The following is a 24,630-nucleotide window of genomic DNA, read 5'->3' as shown; positions in this document are numbered from 1 at the left end:
ATGATATAATAGTATAGGGGTAGGAGGGTATCCTCACCAGATCCAGTGCCATGCTGTTTGGACTTTCAACCTCAAAATTGTAAGCTAAATAAACTTTTCTTCGAAAGTACCCAAACTCAGGGATTGCATTACAGTTAGGGGCAACTAATGCCTTACTTGCTAATTCTTCTCTGTGAAGCCCATGTTCTTTTCCCCTTCATGCTTTCCCACTTGTTTGGGGGTGGCTAGCAGGGATTGAACTCAGCGGCACTCAACCACTGAGCTACATCCCCAGCCCTATTTTGTATTTTATTTAGAGACAGGGTCTCACTGAGTTGCTTAGTGCCTAACTGTTGCTGAGGCTGGCTTTATATTCATGATCCTCCTGCCTCAGCCTCCCTAGCTGCTGGGATTAAAGGCATGCGCCACCATTCTCAGCTTGCCGACTTTCTTTCCTTTTCATTCTTCTTTTCCATTATTCCTTATGGGCCCAGTCAGTGATTCCCTTGGGGATGGCTTACCCCTAGCTGCTAGCTCCTAGCTACTATCTTCTTAGATAAAGTAGTAGTTGTCCTTTATGGAGGTAAGGATACTTTTCTCCACTTCCTTCTCTCAAATACACATACCTTTAGGTCCTATTAAGCCAGAGGGTCCTGGAAGCCCAGTTGTCCCTGGATGACCAGAGGAACCTGGAAGTCCTGGGTCTCCTCTCATACCTGCAATCCCTGGAAGTCCTAAATGTGAAACAAAGGCAGAAGTTCAGGATGGGGCATGGCTTGAAGTTATTCTTAACTTTTTCAGAATAAGGTTGTCATGTGGCATGGTACCTGGGGAGCCAGGAAGACCAACATCTCCAGGAATACCAACTTTTCCATGATCACCCTTGTTTCCAGGAAAACCTATATCACCAACCAGTCCACCTTTTCCTTTCACACCTATGAAATCAACACAATTGCTGAGTAGTAAGATCACATTTGTAGCAGTGTGTTCTTCTGTAGGAAAGGATGAACAGGAAAGTAAAACCATTCTGAACTTCTGAAGGGATCTGATCCTATGAAGAATCTCTTGGGACTGGGTGTGTAGCTCAGTGGTAGAACACTTGCCTAGCATGCGTGAGGCCCTGAGTTCCAAACCAAACACCACAAACAAAACAAACTAAAACAATGAAAGAAACAAACAAAATCTCTAAAAAGTACAGTGGTGGCTATCTTCACATTTGGAAAATACCAACTGATTGAGAGTTATGTAGACTTGTTCGGGGCACCTTCCAGAAAAGGAAGCAATAGATTGAAATGTCAGAGAAACACAGTTTAAATAACAATCTATACATTAAGGGAGGGATGCTATTATCCTAAAGGTCTTTGCTAGCCTTTTCAACTTAAAGAGTAGGCTATTTTGCTTGAGGAATGTATTCTGCACTGGATGGAAGTTGGAGAACTTGGGGTTCGTGTCCAAAATTCCTTCTAATTCTCAGTTTCAAAGAGTCTGTGAGGCACATGAGACAAAAATATAGCAACCTTACCTTTAAAACCTGATTCACCAGGCTGGCCCTTGGGTCCTGGGATACCAGAAATTTCAAATGTCTGGCCCTGATCTCCTGGTGATATCAAGACATTATTCAAACGATCAGGAGAAACTATAAGTCATTCTGCACTAAAGAGATCTTCTTAACATATTCTTTTTCATATTCAAGATAACCAAAGGAGCTCTTTGACAAAATTATCTATTGGGTAAAAGGTGACTAATCAATTACAACTCAGGATGTGGGGTGCTACCAGGCTACTGGCATGAAATGCTGTTACATGCAGCAAATCTCCATTGGGAAATATATCGCTAGGCTCAGTATAAGCAGAGATGATGATAGATGGGGCCCTAAATCATCGCCAGAATGGAACAGTATTACCAGCAAGGATGGGAAATTTTCCTGCTCAACAGACTCAGTTCATCAGGGGAAGAGACAGGAGCTGAGGTTCTCCCCTGCTGCTGAGTCTGGAAGGCAGATGAGCCAAACTCTAAAGCCAAAGGACACCCTTCTCTTGGCACCATGAAAGTCCTGGAGATCTTGGTAGGTACCATGTTTTTTGTTGCATATAGAACTATAGATGGGGTTTGGCCAATTCATTTCCCCATAAACACTGAGTCTACTCCCAAGGCAGCTCTGGGCCTGCTAGAAATTCACCCTCTTATAGAGAAACATTAAAAGAGAAAATGTTCCTTACCTTTTGAGCCTGGGAGACCAAATGCTCCTGGGAGTCCAGGAGCCCCAATGAGACCTTGTGAACCCTTCAAAGCAATACAGGAACCATCATTTCTGCCCAGAGCTCAGGGCTCCCCATCATTTTATTCCCCCTCTGCTCCCTAAGCCATTGCTTGAGAGATGTCTATTATACACAGTCAGGATAGACTGATGTATATTCTATAAATAGGAAGGTGAAAAGCCAGGGGTCAAGGCACATACTTAGGGTTATTAGGGGCAGGATACTATCTGAAGATTAATCCTTGTCATTCATAATTCCTCATTGCTTATCAAAATTGAAATGTTGGCAAATCAATGTGTGGCTGCTCTAGCAAGTCTCTTAGAATATACAGAACATGCTAGGCCTGGTGGTGCATGCCTGTGATTCCTGTGACTCCGAAGGCTGAGGTAGGAGGATCACAATTTCCAGGCCAGCCTCAGCAACTTAGATAGTCCTTAAGCATTATAGAAAACCCTGTCCCAAAAGAAAAACATAAAAGGACTGGGGATATAGCTCAGTGGTAAAGTGCGCTTGGATTCAATCCCCAGTACAAAAAAGAAAAGAAAGAAAATACAGAACACAACAATCCAGGTACCAGCACTCTGGTCAAAATTCTAGAACTATGACGCATAAAGACAAGTGTTGCTTCACCACATAGGGCTAGTCCTTTGCCACAGGCTCCACAAGAAATGAGGTGTTTCTGACACTAGGTAACAGGCTGTTTGTGTGCAGGTGCTGGAGTGTGAATTTGATAAATATTACCATTTTCACAGGAAAAGCTGCCTTCACTGGCTAATGTCTAACAGACTGAGTCTGGGAAGTGGGCACATCAGCTGCTATCAGCAGAGTTCTTCTACTGGTACCTAATATGGCTTTGATTCATTTGGATATGTACCCAGTAAAGACATATCACAGTGTTTTGGGCAGAAAGTTCAGTACTGCATTGTGTCACTGTGCCCACCAAACCATCATCCAGGACACCCCTTCATTCTGCCTGTTTCCTTACCTGGTCTCATCTGGCACACTGCCATAGTTACTCCAAATTATGAGCCTCTGCTCACAGTGGGGCCCCATCCAAAATGGCTTCCCACTTTATTTTCATCCCTCCTCATTATGTGAGTAGTCAGGACTATTCATTTTAGAACTATTTTTTTTGTATGTGTATACATTCAGGTATGTCTGAATTTTCTCTACCAGATGGATGGACACTTTTAAAGGACAGAGACTTCACCTGAAGGGAGCACAGGTATTGTGTCCAGTTCATTTTGACCCTGGATATTGCTATTTGTGCAGAGCCTGCCATGTGTCTGACATAATGTTAAGTACTTTACATGTAGCATCTCACTTAATCCTCATTATTTTCTGAAAGAGATTTGAATATTATTCTCTTTTTCTACAGAGGAGGAAAAGGAGTTTCAGGGAAATTAAGCAATGTGCACAAGATTACAGAGCTAATAAGTGATGGAGGCAAGATCCAAACTCTAGTCTGTCTCACAGCTAAGCTTACTCTACTCTGACTTTTAAGAGTCCAGAGAAACCAGGCTTAAATTTTTTGCTAGTTGTTGCCCCTTATGGAGCTTCAAAGACCTTTCTATCAAAACATCAAGAAGTCTGTACTGAATTCTTACAATGTGCCTGACTCAACATGGGATGCTGGCAGTGGGGTGCAGAAAAGAAAAGCATGTAAGGTTGTTCTTGTTCACAAGCCCTGGAAATCTGATTGAGGAAGTCAGATCCCCCACAGAACCAACTAGATCAATGTAAGCAGTGAGAAGTGAAGAGTGCCAGCACAGCAGGAGCTCAGAGACTCATACAGAGATAGTGCTGGGCTGGGGCCTAAGGGGCAGGCAGGTATTGGCAAATGCAGAAGAGGGAGGAGGCTCTGCCATATGGAGGAGATAATGTGAGCAAAGACACAGTGGTGGGGATGTTCAGAAAGGGTGAGAAAAATCTGTCAGACACAAGGAGAGGGTTTTATTTGAGGATGTCTTAGGGGAAGGGGTTGGAAAGTGGGCTGAGATCAGTAAGGTGGGCACTGAGGGCATGTCCCTCTATATACAGGCCCTTCTTTGGTGGAAAGACAAAGATCTGGGCACACTTACACTTTCTCCTGGCATTCCTGGGAAACCTGTGATCCCTGGGGACCCTTTCAGGCCAGGTAAGCCCCGTAGGCCCATGGATCCAGGTGGGCCTGGCATCCCAGTAAGTCCTTTGATAGTGCTGGGGAAACCAGGAGCTCCAGGCAGGCCTGGTGACCCTGGACGGCCAGCCTCACCTTTGTCACCTGGGAAAGAAATAGAAGGACTTGGCAAAATACTCTGGATAAGAGAAAACCAGCTCATCCAGACGCCCTGAGACACAGGCAGGAGGAAGGGTATTGGTTTGGGGAGGGGAGGTGTGACTTTTAGTCTTATGGGGCATGATGAGACTCCAGTCAAGGGCAAGTAGTTCAGTGCCCATGCCCCACTATCTGCCAGGCTCTTCCAGGGATTTTACAGACTGTGATTCAAAGCCTTAGTTCCACAGTGGTAAATGTAAATTAAAGTCTTAAAAAGTCCAGGCAACCATCAGGCACAGAGAAGTCAGCCTTCTTGGACCCCTGGCTGCCACCCACACCACTGCACTGTGGGGCCTTTTCTCAAGAAGGAAGCTAAGTCTGGTTGTAAACTCTTTCTTGGACATTTCTTGCAACCATTCCCTGTCTCAGCACCTCTGGGCCCAGGAAATCCATTTGATCCAGCTGAGCCCTGAGAGCCTTTGTCTCCTTTGAACCATAGGTTCAGCATTGGAGGTCTTGGACTGGGTACTCCAACTGGACCCGGATCGCCTCTGTCTCCTGCAAAGATGAACATTAGGTAGTGTGTGAGAGAGATTAGATACAGACTCAGACAAAGGTAGAGCTTTCATATCATTTCTTTCCATGCTACCCCCAGACTTATTTATGGGCCATTTTCATCCTCTTCTCCACTCCCATTTCCCCAAATTTGCATTTTTGTGTATGTAAATCTCCTTCTACAAACCCAAAATTGATCAGTAACTTTAGACCCATAGGAAAACTCTTCTCCAAGGATCATCTGGGAGATGTATGGATGTAGCCTTTGTTATGGTTTGGATAAATATCCCCCAAGGGCCCCATGTATGCAGCCTGTGGTGCATTGGGAGGTGGTATAGCCTTTGAGGTGGTGTAGCCTTTGAGAGTAGGGCCTAGTGGGTGGAAATTAAGTCTTTGTGGGCATGCCCTCCAAAGGGGCTATGGAACTCTGGAACTCTGGTCTCTCTCTCTCTCTCTCTCTCTCTCTCTCTCTCTCTCTCTCTCCCTCCCTCCCTCCCTCTCTCTCTCTCTCTCTTTCTGTGCTGGGGATTGATTGGGCCTTGTGCATGTGAGGCCAGCAGTCTACCAACTGAGCTATATCCCCAGGCCTCTTCCTCTTTCTTTTTTCCTTCGTGGCCACCATGATGTACTGCCTTAACACAGGCCTAAAGACAAGACAACCATATGACCATGAACTGAATCTTTTAAAACTAAGTCAAAATAAACTTTTCCTTGTTATAAATTATCTCAGGTATGAGTTACAATAATGGAGAACTAACACAGACAATGGGGACTCTTGGGGATGGACTGATTTTGCACCACAAGATCATCAGGAGCCTTTGGGGACTAGAGGCAGAATGATAAACCTCATTTCTTAAAAGCTTGGTGCACTAGGAGATGGTGGAAACTTGGAGAGGTGGGGACTAGTGTGAGGAAGTTATGGAGAATGTCCTCAGGGGATTGTGGGACTCTGGTCTTTTCCTTTTCTTCTTTCTCATTTGCTTCCCAGACACCATGCAGTAAGCAGCTTTCTCCATCACATGCTCCCTGCCATGATATTCTGCCTCACTACATGACCAAAGGCAATAGGGCCAACTGCATGAACAGAAACCACTGAATCCACAAACTAAAATAAAACTTTCCTCAATTAAGTTGTTTTCTCTCCAGTATTGGTATGGTAATGGTAATCTCAGTAACACAGCCTGTATTATGCAGTGTTAACTCAGAAGTGATTATTAGTTTTTTGGTTTAAAGGACTTTATTCAGAAGCCCCAAATATTATTATTTAACACAGGATTGTTATAAGCTACAGAAGTGACAAAGTCAACAAGCAAAAGGAACATTGGGAAGGGTGGCAGTTCCAGTATTCACTTCTTCTACTCACCTTTTTCACCAGGAATCCCAGCCTGTCCAGATGTTCCCACTTTTCCGGCTGACCCAGGAATCCCCTTTAATCCACTTGCACCAGGAATACCAGGGAGACCCGGAATGCCCGGAAAACCTACCAGTCCAGTGGACCCCTTCTCACCTGTTGGGAAACAATAACTTCTATTATTATCCCTGTTCTACAAATGAGGAAACCAATGGGGCTTAGAGAGGTAGAATTACTTGTCCAGAGTCACACAGCTAAGAAGTTTCACAGAAGGGAATAAAACCTAGGTTTTTCTAACTCTAAGTCTCAGTCATTACTAAGCTCTTAGTCATTACACATCACTTCACTCCCCTGAACAGGGATGTAGCACTAAGCAAACAAAGGAATGAAGCAGGAGGTTCTTATAATTCATCAAGTTAGAATTTATGTGTGGCACAGAAAAAAAGTCCTAGGGCCAGGAGGCAGGAAGAGAAGCTCTAGCCTACCTCTGATGCTAACAAATTGTGTGCCTTTGAATCACTTTCCCATGCTTAAAACAGTGATGCCCAACCAGTAACAGTGATGCCCAACCACTGATGTCTGTCAAGGCAATCAAAGGAAGTAAGAGCTATCAGGTTCCATGATGGTGCAAATGAGCAATTTCAGTGTGGCTGGTACTGCCATGGGCTTTTCTTTCTTTTTTCTTTCTTTCTTTCTTTCTTTCTTTCTTGTTGTACATGGACATAATACCTGAATTTAATTAATTAATTAATTTTTATGTGGTGCTGAGGATGGAATCCAGTGCCTCACACATGCCAGGCAAGTACTCTACCACTGAGCTACAGCCCCAGCTCTGCCTTGGGCTTTTTGGACCATGATATTCAGCCCAATGTTACATAGCAAGTAGTCTATGACTTACCTTAGGCAGTCTTACTTTAGTACTAGGCTTGTCCAACTATCTTCACCAGAAGCCCTACCCACCTCCCTTTCTGTTGTTCCCCATTCCTGGGCAGAGAGAAGGGGCAAAGCTGGGCAGCTGGTACTCACTAGTATTCACTGGTCACTTCACTGGCCTTCTTGATCACTTCACTTACCCTTTGGGCCTGGGAGGCCTGGCAATCCAGTGACTCCTGGCAAACCTGGGCTCCCTAAGAAGCCAGTTAGCCCCGGAGATCCAGGAAGGCCTTTTATCCCAGGTAAACCTCTTTTTCTAGTTGATCCAGAGTAACCTTTCTCGCCTTTTTGACCTTTCTTTCCAGGATGTCCTGAATCAGCACAAGAGAGAACACAGGACAGCTGTTAAGCAAGGCTCTGGCCAGATCTGGGCCACTGCCCATTCCCATAGCTTCTGGTTGGTTGGCTTGTTGGGTTTTGTAAATGGCCCTTTAACAATGACATATGCAAGCTGCTAACAGGCAGTTAGAGTTCTTAGTTGGCTGGAGCAGTACTATCTACCACCCAGAGTGCCATGCCAAATGGCTATTACTTCCAACATGGCACAATAGCTGGCAGGGGGAACAACCTCCTTGTGATTTAAACTTTTCCCTTTATGAATGTGGCTCATGCTTTAGCTTCTGAATGGAGCTCTGGGAAGTCAGGGTGGCAACTGGGCTCCAGTTTCCCGGGTACTTCCAGCCTGAATTGCTCCACAATTGCTGTTTCCTAAGCCAATCGGTGAGGTAGAGGTTAAAGCTGAGCTGTTGTTTCAGCCTCCCAGGGAGCCCTGGATGCAGGGCTGCCCTTTTAATCCCTCAAGCAAGCAGTTAAGTCAGCCAGTTCCTTGGCATTAGGGTTGAAAGACCCCCTAGTGCCAAGTACTGTAGAAATCTACAAGGCCCATTTGATCTCCTAGGTATTCTGAGCTGTCTTTCACCACGCTTTAAGTTGGTCAATGGGATTAACCTCCTGAGCTGCTGCCAAAGTGGAATGTTCAGGTACAAAGCAAGGAAATTAAAAAACCAAAGGATTAAATCGATGACGACAGAGGTATTTGGGCCCCCAAGGACCTAAATGAATGGCTGACTTAGCTTTCTATGGAATGAAAAACATCAAGTAGCTAGGAGCCCCTGGATTCCATTGGGAGGCTGTGAAGGAGACTCCTCAACAAGGGAAGGAAATTCAATGGGAGCCAACCCCACAGCATGAGATCAGGGATCCTTGGCCCTGTAAGCAAGGCCATGTTATAGTGTATAATAAGATAAATCCCTGGTGGGGATCTTAGTCTGTAAGCTTGTGTGCTATGTTTTTTCACCTAGGCAGCCTATGTGAAGACCCAGAAACACAGAAGGACAAAGGGGATAAAAAGGATATTAACGGCTCTGTAAATAACTCAACTTCAGTCACTGGGGCTGGAGCAAAGGGGAGATGATAGGGTCACTGAGACAGTGTAAGGACATAGTGCACAAAAAAGACAAGTTGCAAACATTAGGTTGAAAGCAGGGGGTGCAGGGCCCCACCCTGAGTGAAAGCCACTTTTTGGCAATCATACTTTGCTCAAGCTCCTCCTCAACCCAAACTGAGCTCCCCACAGCCCCAGAAAAGGCAGTAGGATGCACTAGACCCACTTGTACAGCATGGGTGGCTTCTCTAACTAGGGAAGGCAGGAGGCCACGTAAGCATGAAATGGGAGCATCAGGCCATGGGGGAGGGGGCAGGAAGTGATTTGTTGTCATATTTTGGAAGTTAAATTTCAGCAATCTGGTTTTCTTGGCACTGCCAGGAAGCCCTGAGATGTGAAACTTAAGAGCTGAGGAAATTCAAGTCTCTTTCTAGGTTCTGACCAGATCACACTGCCCAGAGCCTAAGTCTGTCAGGCTAGGGTTCTTCCTCTGATGAACCTACCTGAAGTTCCTGGAAGACCTGGTGCTCCTGGGACTCCAGATTCGCCCTTGATGCCATATGAACCAACAGACCCTGGGGGGCCTGGCTTTCCCACTTGTCCTGGTGTTCCAGGGCTGCCCCGCTCACCTTTGGGGCCTAGCAGGCCAGACTTTCCATGCAAACCTAATAAAAAGGAGGGGTACAGATAATCATAGCCATATTAGAGACTGAATCACCCAACCAACTTCCAGCAGAAGTGCTTGGCCGCAGGTACCACCGTCTTCTCAGCTCTAGCCTTGTTGCCTTCCCCAGCAGAAAGCTAGAGTCTTTGCAAGAAATCTGATTAGTCATTATGATCACTTCTGGAATTATCAAGGTAAGAAAATGGACCTAGTCTATTTAGGGGAAATTTCCTAGATAAGAGAGACAGAACAAAATGATATTTCATGTTAAACACCTAATTACCCATCATCCCAGATTCATGTAAATATTCATGCAAGTATACAAGCTACTGTAAAGCTTTCTGTAGATGGTTAAATAAGAGGGGCAAAAAGAGTCACCCTTGGGTCCTGGAAGGCCAGAGTCTCCAAGAAATCCTCTGTCCCCTGGCAATCCTTGTAGGCCTTGCTCCCCTGGAACACCGTTTTCAGCACCAAAGATGTCACCAGGGGCTCCCTTGGAACCTGGTAAACCTGGACTTCCAGCCTTCCCAGGCAAGCCATCTTTTCCAGGAATCCCAGGAAATCCAGGCAAGCCCTTCTCTCCACGAGATCCAGGAAATCCTAAGTGTTGAGAGGCAAAAATTAAAGGTCATGGATGTTTAGAAGTGATTTTTTTGGGGTAGATATTTCTGACACAGTTTTTTTTTTCCCTCAAAGGTAACATATTAATAAAGGTCAGGGGTCTCTCTAATCCTGGGAGACTTGTGCAGAGGCAGAGACTGTGTACTAAGTGACCTTAAGGAAGTTCTAGTTTTATAAGGTTGGCCATGGACAGAGCTCAGTAACCTGCTTCCTGGGGCTTGACAGGTACTGAAAAGCACAGGTAACACCCAAGGCCTCCTAGTAGAAGCTCAATCTCTTTGGGAGTTGTTTAACTCCTGCTGTTATATCCCCCTCTTCTTGGGTGAAGAGAGGATAATGGAGAGAACCAAAGTTTCCAATAAGCTCTGGGACAGGTGGCCCAACATGAGCCCCAAGCTCCATAGTAGCAGCGGTTCAGAATCACCTGGGGTAACACAGAGATTGTTGGTTCCACCCTTGGAGTTTCTGATCAGTAGGTCTTTCAGACAGTATGAGAATCTGCATCACTAACAAGTTCCCAGTTGATGTAGAAGCTGGCCCAGGGAACACAGTTTGAGAACCATTTGTGCAGTATAACCCCATGAAGCTCAGGTCAGAACAACAGGGTGTGAGAAAAGGGACAGAAAGAGACAACTTCCCTCTGACTGATCTAGATCTTTCTCTGACCTTTTAAGGAGTTGACCCAGGAAAATGCTATAGTAGACAACCTGGCAGAGTCCTAGCTCTGTCACCAGTGTTTTTGTAATTTTGGCAAGTCCTTTCTATCTGGGCCTCAGTTTTCTCATCTGAAAGTCAAGAGATTGTTCACTGATCTCAAATGGCCCTTATTGCTCTGATATGCTGACACCCTATGGCTCTATGGTTTATCTTGTCTGGGCATGAAATCAAACCATCCCAACCACACCAGAGAGCAAACCTAGCTTCCCATTGTTGGTCAAGGGTAGCCACAATCTGAATACACACACTGACACAAAGGATAAGCAAATGAGAAGCTCTTTTCCTTACCTGGCAATTCAGGGAGGTGAACTAATCCTGGATTTCCAGGCTCTCCTTTTTTTCCACGAGATCCAGGCTGACCTGCAGTCCCAGGGAGGCCACGGGCCCCTTTAGGGCCTAAAAATCCAAATGTAAGTAGTGAGGGGAAAGGGAAGTCAACATTCCTGGATATAATTGGTGATGTTCAGTCAAGAATCCCAGTTTCCTGGAGGGCCTCTATTATTCTCGCTTCCTCACATTACCCTCTCCAGCAGACATTCTGTTCCCTCAATCCCTAAGGCAGCCCTTAGGGAGAACTGTTGACCCTCAAATGTTACTGGGCTAGACTCTGCTTCTTTTGGCTCATGGCCTGTAAAGTGTCCTCAATGGCCTTCTCTGGTCTCATTCCATACCTGGGAATCCGGGAGCTCCTGGGAATCCTGATGGACCGTATGATCCAGGAATAATACAAGGCAAGGTAATTCCTGTAAATGGTAACATGTATGAATTACATGAACCCACTCAATCAGGGAAGATGTCCCCCTAGCAGGCTCTTTTACTTCCACTCCATTTAATGGGACAACCAAGTTCTCCCCACTGAGAAGACAGAAGCTCTCACAAAAAATCTTGCCATAGGAAGCTCTTGGGAATTACTATGAGTGAAATTGCTTATAGATGAGAATGCCCTTAGTGTCCAAGTGCCAGGATATCACTTATCAAACTGTTGCTGTCCAATGGGCCACCAGTCACCTATACAGTGGGTGTTACATAACAAGGTTTGCTAGAGGTGGGCTGTGCTAGAAGAGCAGCAGATGGTAATTGCCTATTCACCCTGCCTTAGATAGAGCCTCTCCAAGATGGGTTTTGGGGGTTAGTACTGAGGGTCCACTATGCCTACATTACTAGATTGGAAGGTTCAAGTTCATAACTATTCTTTTCTGGAAATAAAACTTTGCCCAAGGCATTCGGTTCTTTTGATAACCCTTCATTTGTTATCTAGTGAAGCCCATTAATTTTTCTTGGTCAGGTGCACCCATAAGTCTATACCAGGCAAATACCAAAGACCACTCTCTTGGCCATGACAGACAAAAATGAGGACCCCTACCGCAGCTCCTTAAGTGGAACTATCAACACTGATACTCAGGGAGGAGGTCCAGTCAATTTCAATATTCAAGATGTTAAAATTGGTATGCATAACCTTCCCCTAGCAAATTATTTCTTGCTCATTCATAATGCAAACAAAAAAGTCCATAGGATCACAGAGGGGAGGTTTAATAAAATACTGGTGAACAAATTGTTTGTGGGCTCCCTCAAGTGCCATTTGCAAACAATTGTTATGCTAATTAAAATTAGCCTAGCATATTCATTAAAAGAATCCCCCAAGGTCTGCTTTAAACCACAGGACCAATAGTTCTAATGAACTGCTATGGCATTGCCAGTATTTAAAATAAATCACAAATTGTATTTCTGAAAAATATATAGAGAGAGCCTATGACTCAAACTGCTTACTGAACTGGCTGACATTCCTCTTCTGAGTCCACTTTTATTTTCCAACACGAAGCCTTGGCATTTTAAAAAATTTTTAGTTATCGATGGACACAATATCTTTATTTTATTTGTTTATTTTTATGTGGTGTTGAGGATGGAACCCTATGCCTCACATGTGCTAGGCAAACACTCCACCACTGAGATACAGCCCCAGCCCCAAACCTTGGCATTTTTATCCCACTTATTTTATTTCTAAATCAAGACTGGAAATTGAACGATATAATATATTGGTTATGTTGAGTCTGAAGCCAGACAGACTTGATCTGGAATCCTAGTTCTGCTAATAATTATCAATGAAAGCAAGATGCTAAACTTCTTTAGCCTCATGGGAACTACATATCTCATATGGTGTTTTGTGAGGACCATATTAAACTGCTAATAGCACTTAGAACAGTGCCTGGCACCCTGGCATATGCTCAATGAATAATAGATCTCCTCGTGCTTGCCTTGCGTCTAGCATGCCATGAGGCCTTGGGTGACTCCCAGTACTGAAAAAATTCTTTTTTTCTCATACTTAAGGAGAAGGAGAGTTCCTGCAAGGCTGTCCCCTGGTTTCTTCCTCAGTCAGGCTAGTGACACTACTTTGTAGCTTGGGAAGCAATTTTCTGCTTCTAGATCTCAGGCTTCTACAGTCATGTTTCCACAGGTGGAAAGATGGCTTTAGGGCTGGATCCATAGGTGGTCACAACCACCTCCATCCTGTCAGATACTGAGATGACAGAGCTATTTCTGAGAATCATATCCCAACTCTGGAAATACACTCTATAGGCAAGTACTGCATGGTAAGATACTTCACTGAAAGGAAGCTTCTATGCCTGTGCTTTGCTCAGGCCTGGGTCCTCTGAACTAAGTAGAAGAACTACCTCCACAGCTGGTGTCATGAGAGGGATCTTGTAGAAGACTCTTCTGCCCACAACTATCTCTACAGCCCATTGACTCCAATGGGTTGAACTCTTAACCATTGTAGCTCTATTGCTTTATGTATTACTTAAGAAACAAACTGGATAAGGTATAAGTGTCTCTGGGATGGGGTCAAACACAAAGCCATCCATCCCCAATTTATGAGCTCAGTGTCATAGATTCTTTTCACCTGTGACAGCCAGATCAAAGCAAAGACTTTAAAAGATGGGGATGAAGACAGGCATCTGTTCCTGTACAGGAAAAATAAAGATAAAAGGAAGGTATATAGAAACTACAGGAAATCGAGGACACACTTCCCTTCATAAGTTTGTCCCAGGCCGGTCCTATACACTGCACTACTTGTAGACTGCAAGCATGGGTTCTAAATGGTGAGACAGTAAGGGCTTCACATCATATTGGTAGCTGGCTTTTACTTTACATCTTGTCTTCTGCATTCGTAAATTCAAAACATTCTCAACAAAGCAGAAATCAGCCTTACCTTTGTTCTGTTTTGTAAGTGCAACAAATGACCCAATTATTCCAAATTTTCACACAAATGCCCTAATTCATCTTTAGAATACAAAGGATCTCTGGTTATAAAGATTTCTAACATCTTGATTTGCTCTGAGTCCAATGAATAAAGATCAGAATGCATGGATGATTGAAGGCACCTTTCGAAGGCAAGGCATGGCTCCAGTTAAAGTTCAGAAAATACAGTTACTTAAGTCAGAGATTAGCCAAGCCATCAACATGCATGGTGAAAAGTATCAGCTCCTCTCAGGAGCTTCATGTCCATTTATTTCTATATTTCCCCCAGGAGATATGTGTTAGGGAGCCCTTGAAGCAGTGCCAGTGTCAGTGTCAGCCTTTGCATCTCAGCCTTAGAATCAGCCCTCCCCAAACAGGGGCATCAGTGTGATACTCAGGGCATAGTGTCAGAAATAAAAGTGGACAAAAAAGGAAGGGGCCTCTTGCCAACACTGGTGTCTGAGCAGACTAAGCTAGCTCTCACCTCCCTCTGTGTCTAAGTCTCCTTTACCAACCTTTTCCCTGCAGCAGCAATCACCTAGACCAATCAAGTAAAGCAGAAATTAAAGCAAGACAGAAATTCGTTGAGGCCTAAGGGAAGTCTTGTCTACAGTCCAGATATGCCCACCAACCAAATCTGTTGTTTGGAATGAGTAGAGAGTGCTGGCATCCACACAGGATCATGCACACAGTAGCTGCTTCAGTAATAATCAGGGTGATGGATTACTATGAGCATCTGGAGCCAGAGTCTCTTTGGAAACAGCCAGTTGTCAGCTTGCCCAGGGTTTGTAATAATTCACACTACTAGGTTGAAAGGCTTCGGATGACTACATTCCCTTTCTTGGCAATGCAGCTGTCTTAGCCTAGGCTATCACTGGCAGGGGTGGGTAAATTTAAGAATGGCATTTTAATATTTTTGTAGCAACAGAAAAGGCTGTAAGCAAATGTCTGAAGCTCACAAGTTATTTGTTTTTAAAACTATGAGAAAACTAGGTTTGAGGAATTATATTTGCTTATTACAGAGAGAATGAGAAAGCCAATTCTCTAAATGAAATAATTGTTTTGAAAGTCTTGGTACTATGACAAGGACATTTTCTGTAAAAGGCATCTTCCAGGCTAAAGCTGACTATAGCACTATATTCATGAGAACTTTCTGTGTCCAGGAACTAGTAAATCCTGGAATAGTAGTGATCCCATGGGTGCCAGGCATGGTGGCACATGCCTATAATCCCAGTAGCTTGGGAGGCTAAGACAGGGGGATCACTATTTCAAAGCCAGCCTCAGCAATGGCAAGGCCCTAAGCAACTGAGTGAGACTATGTCTCTAAATAAAACACAAAATAGCGCTGGGGATGTGGTTCAGTGGTTGAGTGCCCCTGAGTTCAATCCCTGGTACCCACCCCCCAAAAAAGAAATGATCCCATAGGCTCTCCTGTTGACTCAGCCTGTTTTCAAACAGTTGTAATATTTCTATTATCCATAAGATTTGAGGGTGAATAAGGGTTTTTTTGAGGTACTGGGGATGGAACTCAGGACCTTGAATATACTAAGCAAGGGCTCTACCACTGAGCTACATCCCTAATCACAAGAGTGAATAAGTTTATAGGTACCATATTATTATAACTCAATGTATAATATAGTTGCCTGCAAAATGGTTTGACCTAGATTTAAGACCCATTGTTGGCAGAATAAAATTACCATTAAGTTTGTTTCTGGAAAAAAATGAAAAACAAACAAACATTGTTTTGGGAAACAGAGCTGGAAGCAAAGCCATAGCTGATACCAGGTCTTCCAAAGGCAAAATAGTATTGTTTGATAACATTCCTCATAGCCTTCGTAGGAATTTGTGAAATGACTACTGACTTGGATTTAAGAATCATGAATCATAAATCATCAAGTTTTTATCATAATGCTCATTACATCAATTCACAAAAATAGATTTTAGAATAAATAAAAATTTACAAGACCTGATATTCTGTCCTTTTAAAAAAATTCTTCAAGGTGACAAGGTGGAAAGAAAAGAAATTAGTCTAAGAAATAGCCACTTGGTGGATGGGAAGGCCATTTATTCTGCAACTAAATGTTAGTCTCCTATGGAGCATTGTACTCAGTATCCTAGGCAGGTAGAGACAAGCTAAGAAATATTATTCACCCTCCTTAGTTTCCAGAGACTTACAGTGTGGTTGGGCAAAGTAAAAGCACTATTTAAAAGAGATAAACAATTTAGCAATATATGATTAGCTATACAATTTAGTAGCAATGACATACAGTAGAAGTCAAGGGAAAGCTTAATGGAAGAAGTATGGCTTATGTTGAACCTTGAAAGATAAATATGATGTGATTACATAGAGAAAAGAGGAAACACACTACAGAAAAAGGAAACATAAGCAAAATATTTGGGTTATAAATGAACATATTTGTGTTCAGTATAGTGAAGATTGTTTACTACTAAGAGTATGAGATAAATTTGAAAAGGTTCGTTGTGTCCATGTTTTGGGAATTTTGGGAATTCCAGGCTGAGGAGTTTGGAAATTATTCTTCATTCAGTAGGGACTATTGTTAGCTTTGGACTAGGACATAACTTGATGACATTGGCATTTTACAAGTATTAAATTGGCAATAGTGTTCATAGTATAATTGAATGGGATGTCTGGAGGTAGGAAATGAGAAACTATTTAGGAAGTTGTCATTCACTCACTTATCCATTCATCCATCCAACATCCAAGCAACCAACCATTTATTTATTCCAAAAAGTATAGAGGTATGTGATGAGCTAAGCATGAGATAATAAAAACTTAGTAGCAAGAATATAAGAGGGGCTGGGGATGTGGCTCAAGCGGTAGCGCGCTCGCCTGGCATGCGTGCGGCCCGGGTTCGATCCTCAGCACCACATACCAACAAAGATGTTGTGTCCGCCGAGAACTAAAAAATAAATATTAAAAATTCTCTCTCTCTCTCTCTCTCTCTCTCTCTCTCTCTCTCCCACACACAACCTCTCTCTCTTAAAAAAAAGAATATAAGAGGCATTTCAAAGGAAGAAAAAGAGATAACCTCAATTTTTCAAACTTCTGATGACTATAAGAAGTGTGAAGATGGATGGAACTTAAGAACACTATGTTGAACGAAAGAAGCCAAACTCAGAAGGTCAAGGATCATATGAAAATTGAAGGCATACCAGTAGAGGAAAGGGACAGGGGGTAGAAGAAGTGAAGGAAGGAGGGAAATGCTGGGGAGTGACATTGGCCAAATTATATTGTTATATTATGCTCATGTATAAATATATAACAATAAATCCCTGCATTATGTACAACTATAATGCACCAATAAAAATGTGGAAAAAAGAGGTAAAAATAAAAGTGTGATGCCACTAAGGGAAACAGAAAAGTTGTGGAATACAGAACAGAAGTTCAGATGAAGAGCTGTTGTGAGTGTATTGAAAGAAGATGATATTTGCATAGGACATTCATAATATATAAGCAGGACTGTCATTATTATATAGCCTAAAATCCAAGTAGGAAAATAAATTATAAATGGGAATTAATATAATAAGTAAGGGTCAGATTAAATGCAACTAGTGCCTCTGCACAATCCAAGATTCCATCAACTGAAGAAAGGATCTTCCCTGCTGATGAAATTACCATACAACTTAGAGGACACCTTGTCTAATTCCCCACTCATTATTTTGATGACATTTGCAGTAAATGGTCATCCAGCTTCTCCTTGAACTTTCCCTGGGATTATGAGCTCATAACATCCGTAGGCAGCTCTGTGACATTTTTAGACTGCTCTGTTCCTCACTAAATAGAGCTGAAATCCATATTATTCTGCCTTCTAAGCTTATCACAATACAATTATGATTCTTTTCTTACTTAAAAACTCTTAAGAGGATTAAAAGTAGTGATTATTGTCAACCTATTCTCTTCTTATGACACATTTCATGGAGTCATAGTTACTCTAAAGGGGTTGAATATTCAAGTCCAAAAGTCATCTGGTTCCATGACTCACCTGGAGGTCCTCGGAGGCCTTTTTGCCCTGGCAATCCATCTATTCCTTTATCTCCAGGAAGCCCACGGGGTCCAGGAAGTCCTGGTAGCCCAAGTCCTGGAGGGCCAATTGGACCATGATGGCCTTTTTCACCAGGAAGTCCTGGGAACCCCTTTTCACCTGGGAAGCCCTGTCCACCATCACCCTAGATAACACAAAAAAGAATGAACGTCTATCTCAGAGACTTTCTTGGAGAGTCCTCTGATCATAGGAATAAGTTAACCAATATGACCAATGATTGTTTCACTAAAATTCTCCATGACTGTAGTTTATTAATCAACCTTCTCTGAGATTAGTTAGTGGGAATGGTCTTTCAATTCTGTGTGATCTGATACTTCAAAAGGTTCTCTGCTGTGGGGAGAGGGCAGGCAATGAGCAGTATAACAACCCTTGAGGTCATAGAAAGCAGTTGGATTACGTGAAGGAGAAAGCTACTGAGAAGCTGAAACATTTTCAAGTACATTTGGTCGATTGTTACTAGCATTTATCAAAGGAGACAATGATCGTTCTGAGAAAAAGATTCCAATTTTACAGGAAGAAAAGCACAGAGCCTAAAATGTCATTGCAGAGCCAGGATGAGATGCTCCAAACTCTATTCTGTCCTGTTTCCTGGTCCAGGGGCCATCAGATCTCCCCTAAGTCAGGTGTGAGAATTTACAGAGTTAATTATCCAGGAACGATCAACTTACCCGAAGGCCTGGCAGACCTGGTAAACCTGGTACTCCATCCTTGCCTGGGGCTCCTGTTAGACCAGGGAACCCTTGGGGGCCAGGATCACCTTTCTCCCCTGGCATGCCAGATCCTGTACTGAGAGTTGGTTCACCCTTCTTTCCTTTGGGGCCTACAAGACCTGGAGGCCCAAATAATCCCTGACAAAACAGACAAAAGGGAATAATGGGGAGATGTAGACTTTGTAGAATTCTGGCACATATGATCTAAGGGGTCTTTGGGTACATATTGGTACTGCTCTGGACACTTGATTACATTGTTATCTTGAATAATAACTGCCCCGTTTTCTGTGTCCTTTCTAAATTTTGAAATATCTGAGAGTTGAAATCTCATCTTAATTCCTGTTTTATCTTCAGGGCCCAGCATGGTGCTAGGCAAATGTAAATAATTTTGTGGGAGGAAGGGAAAGAAGGAGGGAGGGAAGGTTATAGCGCAGAGGGACTTTAGAATTCTTTGTGTTATGGATCAAAACCCCAAAGCTTTGTTTTATATCCTTCTTTTATGTGCTTTAGGAAAGTGATTGGTGAGGAGTGAGGGACACTTGAAAGCTCCCTTTTCTACCTCAGGGCCAAATTTTGGCAAGACTTACTGGAGCCCCTGCTGGGCCTTGTGTGCCCCCTGAGCCTGGATCTCCTCTGGTTCCTTTAAGGCCTGGAAGGCCCATGAGACCTTGTGGCCCAGGCAGACCTGGTTCTCCGGGTGGGCCAGTATTGGGGACACCACCATCACAAGCACAAAATCCCGAGTCCCCTGGGAGAAAAACAGATGACATAAAATAAAGTGGGTCCTCTATCTAAGAAGAAGGAACACTTGATATTGGTTATTTGTGACTTGAATAACTTGCCTTGGAGAGAATCAAGAGACCTGAAGAAAAGAGACTTAAATGAACTAGGCTTACTCTCCCTCAGAGTACATTTGTGCTAGTAATTCAAATTCCATTAGTCTGGGATGATGTCAGCCATCCATTGAGCCCAATGTGCAATCACTGTTGAGAACCACTGACTTAAACTTAACCAACTGAGAGTCAGAAAATGATAAGCCCTGAAACTGAGAAAACAATGTGTTCTTCAGATTAGTATAGGTTGAGTTTAAATGCTCTGAGATAGAAAACTTTTTTTTTAAATCTTGGCATTTTGGATTAGGGATATCAACCCATAAGGTCTATGTAAATATTCCCAAATCCAAAGAATATGAAATCAGAAACATTCCTGGTCCCAAGCATTTTAAATAAGGGATACTCAATCTGTATTTCTCAAGTGTGTCCATGGACCTCCCACATGAGTCACCTGTTTATAAGGCAGCTTTCTGGGCTCTGTCCAAGTATGAATCAGTCAATCTTAGAAGGCTAGACTCAAGAATATAGTTTTAAAAACTTTCCCTAAGTGGTTCTGATGTAGAATGATGCTTGAAAGTCACTCTCACTATTCTAGTCTTAGAGAAAACCTTTTGGGCCCATGGAAATTTAGAAGGGTAGCATTAGTTCTCACTCCTTTTAGGAGTGAGAACGATATTGAGAAATACACCAGCCATGTAGAGAGTCAGGGAAGAGCCAGAATTAACATCCTAAATTCAGTGATTTGAAATTTAATATCCTTTGCCCTCACATAGTCTTCCTTGAGTCTGAATAATAGAGATCAATATTGCTGAAATTTCTGAACTAGGTCAAGACCTGAGAATCTGAAACAGGTCACTGCTCCTATACTTAGGCAGTGGTATTTTATGAGAGGGCACTGAAAAAGAGAGAAGAGCTGTTAATTCCTGGAGAGAACAGGAAGTCTCAGATATCTGAAGCCCCTAAGCCATCCCTAAACCTCTGCCACCCACGCCTGGGTTGCAAGCATAATGAATTGATTTCTTTAAGCATCTTCCCTTTAGAGGAAGGAATGGAGAAATGACCCAAAGGCAGAAAGAAGACGAGAGAATCAGTGTGGTGGAAGGCTAGATTCATTGATCAACTCTTCAGCACCACTGGGGACTTGGATTGTTTTCCTGGAGTTAGTTTATTCAATCTCAGGTCTTGACCAGTTCAGAGCCCTTTCCTTCAGGCTGAAGGTGATGATAAGTGGCTTCCAGTCTTGCCCTTGCAAACTGGTTAATACCCTGACAGCTAGCAATAGCTTCAGCAGGTGGAGGGAGTATGAAAAGCAGCCTCTACCCATTGTGTCCTATGTGACCTCAGTTGCCAGTCTTGGTCTTAGAGTCCTAAATATAGCACTTCCAATAATCCTGTGATCAAAGCTCCTCTCAAGAGTCAAAATTACTTCCATTCAGATTGCCAAGGCTATTGTCTTGCTTATTCCCCATAAAGCTGAATCTAAGAAGCTTGGGGGACAAAGAAACTCAAAGGGACAAAATCACCTTTTACTCCTTTGAAACCTGGGCTTCCTTTTGGACCTCGTTCTCCTCGGAGACCAGGGAACCCTGGTTCTAGGCCATATAAGGTTCCAGTCTTAAATGGTGAACCTGAAGGGAAAAAGATACATGAAAGATTGGCAGTTTATAGAACTCAACTGACTTGACTTGACATAGAAAGTCCCTCACCAAGGCCTGTGTCCTTGAGGCTCACCACTCAGAGACGAAAATATCTAAAATGGGGACCTCCAAGTCTGAGGCAAGGAGCTAACAAATCCTTTTGGCTCAATTTACTCCACTAATACTTAACAGAATTTTTACTATGTCCCAGGCACTGTGCCAGGCATTGGATATTCAGGGATGAACATGGTGGCTTCAGTAACTCAGCAGGCCCAATATATAACCCAGAAAGCCCCCTTGGGACAAAAGAGAAAATAGCTGCAGGATGAAGTGGTTAGGAGCTGTTAGGGTACAAAGAAACATGCTGGGGAATATTTCTAGTCTTTCTCTCAGAATCTGGATTCCTATATTCAAGTATAATATCTAAGAAGAACAGACTCTATGCAAGCTTTTATTCATTCATTCATTCATTTGGTGCTGGGGATGGAATCCAGGGCTTCATACATGCCAGGCAAATACATGCTCTACCACCAAGCTACACCCTCATTCCCACCTACATAGGCTTTTTTAGTAGCCACCTTGAGGATCTGGGCATATCTCCTTTCTTAGTCTTTCATCCCATTCCACTTGAACTCCCTGAACCAGGGGAAGCTCAAAATAGCCAATTATACTTCTGCAGGAGCTGAAATGCCAGAGCACTGAGGGCTGAGAGCAGTGAAGGCTGTAAAGAGAATCTACAGAAGCTGAAAGGCATTAGGTGTTTTTGACCATCAAGATGGCCCCAGCTTGCTTGTTCCTTGATGAAGAACATTGTGGTATAGATGATAACAGCAGAGGCAGGGTTGACTCAGACATTATGGAGCCTTCATTGCTCCCCTCTGTAGTTGATGTTTCCTCTTTTAGCTGTTTAACCTGAAATACTTCCTCAAAACTCATGACTGTTCTGTAGTATGAATCACACCTGATCCAGGTCTCAAGACCATAGAAAAAAGTGAACAAAACTTACCAGGTGGGCCTGGTGGGCCTGGTGGGCCTGGTAGGCCTGGGAAACCAATTCTTCCAGGAAGGCCAACTGTGGTGGGGCCTGGGTTTCCTTGGTCTCCTTTCAGGCCTGGAAATCCTTGAGGTCCTAGGGCACCTGGTATGCCTGGAAGGATAAGCCAACACAAAAATGCTCATCTCTCTACTTTTTAGGGGTATTACAATCAGTGGCATATATGGTAAACAATTCAAGGAAAGCAACTGGGAAATCATTTGCCCTTCTCTTGCATCAGAGTTGAAATGTTCCTAAAGGATGAATGAGCCTAACCTTTTGGAAAACTGAAAACCAAAGGACAGAAACACGGTCAGGAGCAGTTTCTTAGTGGCAAACTTGAGAGGAAAACTGAGTCTTTAGCCTCTGACTTCTCAGGTTTTTTTTTTTTTTTCCATTTTGAGGCTGGGCCCAGCTGTTCTTCCTCCAAAATTCTGCTTTAAAAGCACAGGTATCCTTACAGAGGCCCATCTCCATGGAAATTGGGAACTGGTGAGTTTAAAAGTAATGTCTAAGGTTTTATATCTGTGATAGTTCCTCCTCCCAGACTCTAGCATATTCTTTCTCTGCTTGCCACTACAGAGTGACACAAGAGTATACTCCTCTGAAGATTGGTGCAAGGAGAATACCCATAGGATCCAAGGACCAGACAGTGCTAGAGTTAATCCCAGAGTCAGGGTCTGGGTACAAATTTGCCTTTGGGCTTTTGTTAGACTCTCTTGGCAAGCATCAACCAGAATGGCACTTCAACAGGAGAGTGATAAGGTTTCAGCTGCCAGAGGTACGCCTCTGATTGCAGCAAACCTCACTGACAGTCTGGGATTGTCTGTCCAGCTATGGTACATCATTTAAGTCAAAGGAAAGCTGTTTACCCAGATTGGGCTGGCAGTAGGAAAACTTACTGACTGTAGTGTAACTTACCTTTGACCTTGGCTATGTGTGTGCCCAGACCCAGAATCATTAGAAAAGGCTGTGAGGAACCAGAGTGGACACAGGACTGATCTGTGCAAGGGTTGGGTTAGGTTTTTTTTTTTTTTGTTTTTGTTTTGTTTTTTTTTTTTTTGTACCTGTTAAGGCTGGGAGACCAGGGGGGCCAGAAGGGCCACGCTGGCCCTGGATGCCTTCATCTCCTTTAAGGCCTGGGAGGCCTGGTATACCAGGGTCCCCAGGATAACCTGGCATTGCAACAAAAAATAAAACAGTAAACAAACACATCAGAACCCCACCAATGTCACAAAATACCCAACAAAAGATATGGGGAGCTGTCATGAAGCTAGAAGTCCCTTTCTTGACCTTTCTGGGTTTCCCAGATGCTAATGGCTTCACATGATAATAGGCCTATGGAAGGCAGTATTCTACTAGGGTTCAGAATTGGTCTGGCTAGGGCTTTCCTTCCAAGATTAGATCTGGTAAATGGTAGGCGAGTTCTTCCCCTGCTACTAATCTCCTGTAACACCTCAAATGTCTACCATTTGGGTTAAGATGAAGTCCACTATTTGTGTTATATACATAGGGTTCCTGGAAGCAGAAAGCCACTGTAAACTATCAGTATCAGACAGGGCATGGAACTGAGAGAATGAGAGGAAAGGAGTAAGTTTGGAGACCCAGGTGGAAGAGGCACTATAGTAGAAACCTTTGATCAGGCAAGAAGTAGCTAGAGACACTGGGCATCTGAATCTTTGGAAGAGGCAAAGGGAAGAGTTGGACACACAGTAACTAGCAAAAGGAGAAATGAAGACAAACTTTCATACTGTTGAGGGTTCTCAGTAACTTGCTCCCCTAATCCTGTTATTGGCAAGCACAAGCATGCATGGGATCATCTATATGAGACCCTGAGTGTTCCATAGTATTGGGCTGAAACCAGCCCATATAGGGAGGGTATTAATCCTTTCCTAAGCATCACTATGAAAACCATTTTTATGAAATTCAGGCCCAGGCAGACCCAATTTCTATTTTTTTTTGTACTGGGGATTGAACCCAGGGGCAATTTAACCACTGAGCTATATCCCAGTGCTTTTTATTTTTTTATTTTGACACAGGGTCTTACTAAGTTGCTCAGGACCTTGCTAAATTGCTGAGGTTGGCCTTGAACTTGCAATCCTTCTGCCTCAGCCTCCCAGGTCCCTGGGATTACAGGCATGTGCCACCATGCCTGGCCAAATTCTACTCTTTTTTAAAAACAATATATATTTTTTAGTTGTAGTTGGATGAAATACCTTTATTTTATTTATTTATTTTTATGTGGTGCTGAGGATTCAACACAAGGCCTCACATGTGCGAGGTGAGCGCTCTGCTACTGAGCTACAGCCCCAGCCCCCAAATTCTACTCTTGATGGAACCAACACAAAAGTGGGAGGCTGAGCTTGTCTTCTCTGCCCAAGAGACTGGAATCAGTTCCAT

General features: G+C 43.3%; 1 protein-coding gene across 1 annotated transcript in view; it reads right to left on the bottom strand.

Annotated features, from left to right (window-relative positions):
• Nucleotides 1–24,630, bottom strand: part of Col4a6 (collagen type IV alpha 6 chain) — a 66,405-nt gene that overhangs the window by 13,458 nt on the left and 28,317 nt on the right. The window contains exons 16-34 of the mRNA XM_077793616.1: nt 23,298–23,405; nt 22,204–22,344; nt 21,084–21,188; nt 19,315–19,475; nt 18,686–18,865; nt 17,958–18,141; nt 14,438–14,491; nt 11,391–11,462; nt 11,008–11,115; nt 9,760–9,981; nt 9,221–9,382; nt 7,474–7,644; nt 6,413–6,556; nt 4,927–5,052; nt 4,319–4,500; nt 2,199–2,262; nt 1,502–1,576; nt 807–914; nt 606–713 (exon numbers count right to left, since the gene is read on the bottom strand). Of these exons, the coding sequence (XP_077649742.1) occupies nt 606–713; nt 807–914; nt 1,502–1,576; nt 2,199–2,262; nt 4,319–4,500; nt 4,927–5,052; nt 6,413–6,556; nt 7,474–7,644; nt 9,221–9,382; nt 9,760–9,981; nt 11,008–11,115; nt 11,391–11,462; nt 14,438–14,491; nt 17,958–18,141; nt 18,686–18,865; nt 19,315–19,475; nt 21,084–21,188; nt 22,204–22,344; nt 23,298–23,405 (2,475 nt within the window). The remainder of the gene's footprint in view (nt 1–605; nt 714–806; nt 915–1,501; nt 1,577–2,198; nt 2,263–4,318; nt 4,501–4,926; nt 5,053–6,412; nt 6,557–7,473; nt 7,645–9,220; nt 9,383–9,759; nt 9,982–11,007; nt 11,116–11,390; nt 11,463–14,437; nt 14,492–17,957; nt 18,142–18,685; nt 18,866–19,314; nt 19,476–21,083; nt 21,189–22,203; nt 22,345–23,297; nt 23,406–24,630) is intronic.

The sequence above is a fragment of the Urocitellus parryii genome, chromosome X (assembly GCF_045843805.1).
Source record: "Urocitellus parryii isolate mUroPar1 chromosome X, mUroPar1.hap1, whole genome shotgun sequence".
NCBI lineage: Eukaryota > Metazoa > Chordata > Mammalia > Rodentia > Sciuridae > Urocitellus > Urocitellus parryii.
Note: the sequence above shows the minus strand (reverse complement) of the source record. Positions and strands in the feature narration are given on the sequence as shown.